The 8,024-nt window shown below is 37.0% G+C and overlaps 1 protein-coding gene across 1 annotated transcript; it reads left to right on the forward strand.

The window, feature by feature from the left end:
• The first annotated feature begins 6,395 nt into the window (after positions 1–6,395).
• LOC126719518 (putative UDP-rhamnose:rhamnosyltransferase 1) lies at positions 6,396–7,234 on the forward strand. Its single transcript, XM_050422060.1, has 2 exons — positions 6,396–6,687; positions 6,735–7,234. Exons 1-2 carry the CDS (start codon positions 6,396–6,398, stop codon positions 7,232–7,234), a joined length of 792 nt encoding a protein of 263 aa, XP_050278017.1.
• The last annotated feature ends 790 nt before the right edge of the window (positions 7,235–8,024 follow it).

Genomic DNA, 8,024 nt, shown 5'->3' on the forward strand with positions numbered 1-8,024 from the left:
TCATTCATTATATGGGAGGCCATATATGTTCATTTCTATAATTGAGATTAACTACTTGATTTTGTACCGGTTGTGTATGACTTGATTGAATTGATCATTGAAGTTTCACTCTGGTCTATGGACTATTCCACATTTGATACTCACACACAACACACAAGACTTTGTTCAGATAATGCTTATCTCATTTGTGTGATTGTACATGTTCAAATGTGATGTGTATGCTCAAATACTTGCTAATCAAACTCAAAAAGATTTTTGAGTGTTTTATATGTTTTTGAAAGTGATTTTATACTTTTGTGCTTTTAGTTTTTGTTCAAAATGCATTTTTGTGTTTTTCTTCAAAAACTAGTTCAAAGGCCTTTTCACGAGAAGCTCACTACTGAGGGCTTCACACGAAATGTGCCTAAGGGAAATTAAAAAGTCACATTTTCATACAGAAAGTCTCGCTACTGCCTTGCGAGTATTTCACAACTAAACTCTTCTCGCAAAATGTTTTTTAGGCAAAAAGCTAGAAATTTCCAAATTTCATACAAAAGCTATCATGACTGTATCGCGACTGGTTTGCGACTAAGAGCTTCTCGCGAAAGTTTTAGTATATCTCGTGACTTTCTCGCGATTGTCTCACTATTATCTAACCTGCGAAAAACCCGTGTTTTCAGTTTTTATGTAGCAAATGTGACAGGTTTTCAAACACTCTCATTTCCCTCGCTAAACCTCTCTCGAACCACCCTTCAACCCAAAGCTTATTTTTCTTCAAAACCCCATCAATTTCAAGTTTTTTTTTGCAAATCATCTTCAAGGTATGAGTTTCTTATACTTTCTTTTATTATTTTTCTAAGATTATGCAGAAATTTTAGCTTTGGGTTTTAAAATTTGGGGGTTTTCGAAAATTGGGTTGGGGTTCGCAGTTTTGTGAAAATTTTTCAACATCTTTGATTGGGCTGAGTCCCATTTGTTGATTGTTCTTTTGTGTTGGCCCCTTGAGGCATTTTAAGTTTGTATTGAGGCATTTTTCAATCTGTTCATGCATTCTTCATAACAGTTGTGCATTGTAGCATGTCAAGTGCTTGACAAAATGTCCTAGTGACATTTTTGTGCTAAATTGGTTTCAAGTGAATTCCAATTTTTGGGTTTACACTTGTTTGACTTTGTTTCACCTGTTTTGGTCACTGCCTAGTTGTTTCACACACTTTGCCTATGTTTTACACATTGGGCACATCACATGCATCTCATGTTGCACACCTTATGCTCAGCACAGACACACACATGCATAGTGATTCACTTCATGAATTTTGCTGTTGTTTACATGGTTGAACACTTATAGCATGCTGTTTTGTGTTTGTTTGCTCTGTTTTAGGTTGTTTTACCTTTGTTTTGAACTAACTTGAATCTATTCGAGTTTTGTGTTCTATGTTTGTGTTTTTGCACTTCCTTCCTTTCTATTTATGTCATCTCCTATGCAGATGTCTCTGTTTAAAAGCTCAACTGTGAAAGGAGGTTGCAACAAAGGGAAAGAGTCGATAATTGATGTTGATGAACCTTCACCAAAGTCAAAGATTACTTGTTTTTCCACAGGAGTGTATAATCTTGATTTGTTCAGATCTTATGCTGCATTCCAGACCTACATGAGCCAATTTCGAGATGCTCCATTGCTGGTTGAAAGAGCCGTTGATCAACACTCTCTCCTAGATATGAATATTCCAATATGGTTTGCCACCAAAGATTGGAATTTTCTTCTCTCAAATCTTGAGGATGCATACAAAAACTTAGTGAAAGAATTCTATGCAAATGCCTTTGTTGAAGGAGAGGAAATCAAGTGTTGGGTGATAGGAAAGTGGTTCTTAGTCACACCCGTCTACTTGGCCGACATTCTACACATCAACAAGCCAATATTACCCATCCCACCGGTATATGATGAACTGAATCTGGATGAGGAGATTCTTTGGGAAGTTTTAGGAGCGAATTTGGAATTTTCCTCCAATGGGAAGTCAATAAGTGTGGCATTTCTTTCTCCTGAATTAAGGCTGCTCACGATGATCATGTTTAGCAACCTTTACCCTCTGTCCAGCACTGGTTACATGAATCTTGGTCAAGCATTATTCTTGCATGATTTGATCTCTGACGTAGAGATTGATGTGTGCTTTTATATTTTCCACATTGTGGCAAAAACGGTTGACCGGACTGCTTCAAGGAATTGTATTTCTTTCTGTCACCTTATCTCAAGGATTTTAAAGCTCAAAGGTGTACATCCTTCAGAAGATGAGCGCCCTTATCCAAGGCCAAGTCCAATTAATATCCGCACCCTCCATGCAAGCATGAGTCACACTAAAAAGAATACCAAGCAAGAAAGTCATGCTACTCAGGGAAGCTCAACTTCTACATCCCATGTTTATGATGAACAGCTAGACAACATCATGGCTACTCTCCAAGAGATTACTACCAAGATATTTGGACTAGCTACCATCATGCGCTCCCAACACATTCGTTTTGACACTAAGTTCACATCCCTTCAGACTCAACTGGACCAAATTCAGAGGCAGCTAGAGGAACATGATGACTAGTTATTCCATGACAAAAAGGGGGAGATGGTGTCATTGTTAGGGGGAGTGTAGTGATAAGGGGAGTGCATTGAAAGGGGGAGGAGAAGACAGTAACTACTGTTTGGTTTACTTGTGTTTATTTTTAGCTTATATAACTGCTGGGTTATGTTTATGCTTTTACTGTGTTTGCTTAAAACTTCAGTACACTTTGTGTTTATTTTCAGTTTATATTCAGTTTGTGATTATCTCAATGCTTTGTAGCATTTTTTGTGTGCTTTTAAGATATTGTCAATATGTCTTGAGTACTTTACACTTGTGCCCTAGTAGGATCTTGTTCCTAGATGCATATACTTCACGTATTTTGCATTGGTTGTGTGTTGGACATACAAGTGATCATAAGCAATTACTCTTTGTTTGCATGTCCGGATGAACACTTACTTGCTAAATGTTCATTGTAGTCATTCTTTAATGACTGAACTTGTTTGATCAAGTTTTTGTTTACGTGATATCTAATGTTTACATACTTGATCGCACTATGCTTGCTCATGTTCATATCTTGTATTCAACTTGTCATAAGCTTAATGAAAATTTTGTTTGTGTGTGAGTGTTTCAGGTTACAGGTATAAACGTGCAAGTGCTTCACAATTTCTAGATTAGGTGTGAGTGAGTTTTGCCATTGTTCCCAGACTCACGTTTAAGTCTAGAGTCTATTTTAGGGGTTTTGTCACGAAATAGCTAAAGGGGGAGACTGTAAAGTTGTGATTTACAAATATGTATTATGTTGGCTTTTATTCCGTGCCAAATTGATTGTAATTTTATTCAATCTTTTGTACCTTGTATTTATTATAGGATTTGATTGTAAGGGTTGTGTGATAGAAAGAGAGAGTGTGAGGACTCAAGCAATTGAAGCCAGAAGATTTTTCGCAGGTAGCTCGCGACTAAGCATCCCGCGAAGTGAAGCATGTGTCTTGCACATGAATGGAATGTGAAGAGTTAATATAGATGGAGACAGCTGTGTTTCGCGAGTATCTTAAGGGTAAGGCCTTCCCATGAGATACCTACAAAACATTCTGTTCTGCCAAACTGTATTATCTGATAGACACTTTTTGTACCCACACTATATATACCCACATTACCCACAAATGTTAAGGAGTGCTTCTGAGAGGAAACCCTAACCAAACACCTTGAGAGTTAGAGATTATCATACCCATATATCTCTACACATAAGCTTGTGGATTTCCTCAACTCCGACCTCTCCATTTCAATACACCATTGAGAGGTTGATAGCCCAAATACTTACCACACCCTTTCAAAGTGTCAAGTGAGATTTTGGTGCTATTGGAAAGCATTGGAAGAAGCCAAGGATGGTAGATGCAACATGGAGCTTGTTGCGGGATCTGGAGAGCTAGACAAGACACGATTCCGAGAAGTCTTGTTGGAGTAGAAGCCTAGAGGGTTTAGGTACAACGAGTGGATTAAGTTTGGAGGGTCTCTTGCTAACCCATGTATCCCAACTGATTGTCTAGTGGATTGATTACCACTTGGAGGGCGGCGGGGAGGTTTTTCACCGAGTTCTGAGGTTTCCTCTTCAATAATACATCAGTGTGTTATCTGTGTTTACTTTCTTCTTCCCTACTCTTTTGTATTTCATTTTACTGTTGTGATTATATGAATATGTGTTAGAGTAGCTTGTTTGTTTATCCACTCGCATTTACACTATTTCGCACTTAGAATTAAGTTAGTGTAAAATCTATCGAGCCGTAACTTTTATTTGGGGGTCTAAACAGCTCTTGTGTTTTTAACACATTTTCGAGCTTTCAGATGGCATATGGAATATCTTTGGTGGTTGTTAGTGTTTTGACTTTTGATTAACTATTTCTACTAAACTAATAATTTTTTTTTTTTTGGTTATTTTGTGTCTTTGTCTCGAGTTGCTTAAATTGCTAAGGACTAGCAATGAGCTGGTTGGAGAGTGTGATAATAGCTTAATTTTGCACATTTATATCATTATTAGAAAGTATTATCATACTTATTTTGAGTTTATTCATGCATTTTATAATTGGTTTTGGAATAATGCTAAATAATCAATTTTGTGCTTAATTGAATTTTAATATGTTAATTTGTCTTTCGTAGGATAATGAAATTAAATAAGTAGATTTGTGCAAAGAAGAAAGCTAATGGACTTTAATTTTACAAGGGCCATGATGAAGTCAAAGAAGGCCAACCCAATTAAATTCAAGTCCAATTGGAGCAAGGAATCAAAAGAAATTTGCACCTAATCTAAGTCCAATTCGGAATAGGATTCCAGCCTGTGCATCAGTTAGTATTTGGAGCATAACTTTCGGCTCCGATGTCCAATCGAGATGATTAAAGTTGGGCGGGAAAGATGACTTAAAGGGATACAACTTTATAGTTTATGAAAAGTCCTAATTCTGAAGTTTAATGGGCCAAAAAACGTCAGTTAAGTGAAGCCTAAAAACCTGGGATTGCCTCCAAACGGGAATTCAACTTGTAATAGGATTCCTTGACCTATTTGTAGGCTCTTTAGGGCAAAATTCAGAGAGGAGCTGCTGTAGAACATAATTTAAGTTTTCTTAAAGTTTCTTTACAGTTTTATTTGTGTTATGGCTTGCTAGAAGCCTTGTTGAGGCAAGGGGTGAAACCCAACTGTTTATTGGTATGTTCTTAACAATTATTTATTGGTTTTAATGCTTATGTTTTTATGATTTTGATTGCTTTACTCATCTAGAAAAGTGTTTAGTTCTGTATAATCCTTTGATTTATCGTAGACTCCAGGCATGTTAAATGCTTAGTATTCCTTGCGAACTAATTCACTAGTTTTGTTTTGCCAAAAATCAATCAATTGTATGAAACTACCTTAGATAATTAATTCTCGAGTTTTTATTGTTAAATTATCCGACTAAAATCATCCTTTGTATGAATTTTAGTTGAGTTATAAAATAAATATTGTTAAGACTACTAATAGATGTGTTGTGTGTGGATCCCTAAACCTTAACGCCTTAATATATTGTTATTTTCACCTAATTTAAATTACTTTCACTAAACTATTAAAAATTTCTTCAATTAAACTTTATTATTTTTGTTTTATTCTCTTGTGGTTTGCTAATCAATTCCCTTTTCCCTGTAGATTCGATCTCGGACTTACCGAGTTATTACTTCGCGACAATCCTGCACTTGGGAGCATTATTTAAGTCGCAGCACTCTCTCTCGTAAAGTAGGCCATGAAGTTGAATTGCGGGCTTAGGTACTTTTGTTGGCTATACTGTACCTTCCCCTCTTTTGTTATAAATTTATCTTGGTTAGGCATGTGGCTGCTTAGATTAGCTTAAAGTGGTGATTTTCCAAACCTTAGATGGGATTTTAACATTTAAGCTACACCTAGGTTTGAGCTTAGGTTGGCTTATGAATGTCATGGCTGACATCACAAGGTAGCTTTTCACCTTAAATTTCATGCCTATAATGGTACTAAATAAACCCTACTAAAACCTAGTAAAAAACCCAATACTCACACAAAGTAATCAACCAACAGCTTGTGTGAGAGTATTCTGTCCTCAAATTCCATAATGACCTATTATGGTGCGGCCACCACTCACAACCTATCGCAGTTTATAATTTTAAATTCCAGTTAGTTTGATTTTAGGTTCAGATTTTTTTTTTTTGGCGGCTTTTAAGTTAAGCTTAATTAACTCAAGGTATTGTTAGGTGAGATGTATGGCCAAGACTTGAGTAGTTCACAACATCAATACGTAGTAATCTCAAGTATTGCTATTTATATGGCAAAGCAAAGACTGAAAAAAACTATTAAAATAACTCTGTATTTTCCGTGTGATTTTCATGGCTGATCAAACCCAAAAACTCCACATAGCCATGCTCCCATGGCCAGCCTTTGGTCACATGATTCCATTTTTAGATCTTGCCAAGAACATAGCCCAAAAAGGTCATCGGGTCTCCTACCTGGCCACCCCTAGAAACATTCAACGCCTCCCAAAACTCCCTCCATATTTAGCTGATTCAATAACTTTGGTGCAACTCCTTTTACACAACGACAACAGTCTCCCTGAAAATTCAGAGGCCACTATGGACATCCCACCCCATAATATGCTAGACCTTAAAAGGGCTTATCATGGTCTCCAAGAAGATGTGTAGCTCAGTTCCTCGAAAATTCTACTCCAGATTGGATTATTTACGACATATTTGCTTACTGGTTACCCCCAATTGCTGCTAAGCTAGGAATATCTAGAGGCTTCTTCAATACTAACAATGCATGGAACATGTCTTTCATTGGTTCATCAATACCGGAGATAAAGGCCAAATATGATCCACCAACTAAGCCAGAGGACATGACTGTCCCTCCCAAGTGGGTAACCTTTCCTACCAATGCGACATTTCGACTATTCGAGGCTAAGGATTATTTTTTTTACAAGTCCTCCAATGATTCAAATTTTACTGAGCATAATTTAGCGGTGTCAGGTTGTGAAGTGAACATTGTTCGTAGTTGCGTGAAACTTGAACCTGAGTGGTTGAAACTCCTAAAAGAGCTTCACCAAAAGCCTGTTGTTCCGGTGTGCATATTGCCACTCACAATGCAAGTTCGTCGACATGACCACAAAGATGATACTTGGGATACAATTATTGAGTGGTTGGACAAACAAGAAAAAGGGTCTGTTGTTTAGATTGCACTTGGTAGTGAGGTGAGACCGAGACAAGAAGACTTGAGTGAGTTGGCACTTGGGTTAGAACTATCTGGGTTGCCATTCTTTTGGGCTCTAAGGAAGCGAAGTATTTTGGGGGATAGTGACTCAGCTGAGCTACCATATGGTTTTGAGGACAGAATCAGAGGTCATGGAGTTGTTTATACCAGTTGGGTGCCTCAACTCAAGATATTGGCTCATGACTCGGTTGGAGGATTCTTAACACACAATGGTTGGGGCTCAGTCATAGAGGGACTTTATTTTGCGCGTCCACTTATTATGTTACCTTATTACCTTGACCATGGGTTAAATGCTAGGATGTTGGAAGAGAAGAAGGTTGGGGTAGAAGTTCCAAGAAATGAACAAGACGGGTCGAATTTAGATCCTCTAGATTTCCTAGGATACTCTACCAAATATATTTCTTTAAATTTTAACAATTCTTTAATGATTTAATGGTCTAGATTCTGCATGTTAACATTCCACTAACAATAATTTTAATTGTTTTATTTGCAACATTATTTTATTATTTTAAGAATATTGTTAGTGGAATACTGACATGGTAGAATCTTGACCATTAAATCATTAAAGAGTGGTTAGAATTTAAGGAAATCTACTGGTAGAGTTCCCTAGGAAGTCTAGAGGATCTGAATCCGTTTCCATCACCTATAACTCAAAAATGGTGAGACTCATGGTTGAGAAGTCTATTTGGTTTTTGTTTCTATCACTCAATTCTCTGATTTTTTAGTGTTGAGTTATGGAAACTGAAAACAGA

Source organism: Quercus robur, chromosome 3 (assembly GCF_932294415.1).
Source record: "Quercus robur chromosome 3, dhQueRobu3.1, whole genome shotgun sequence".
NCBI classification, from domain to species: domain Eukaryota; kingdom Viridiplantae; phylum Streptophyta; class Magnoliopsida; order Fagales; family Fagaceae; genus Quercus; species Quercus robur.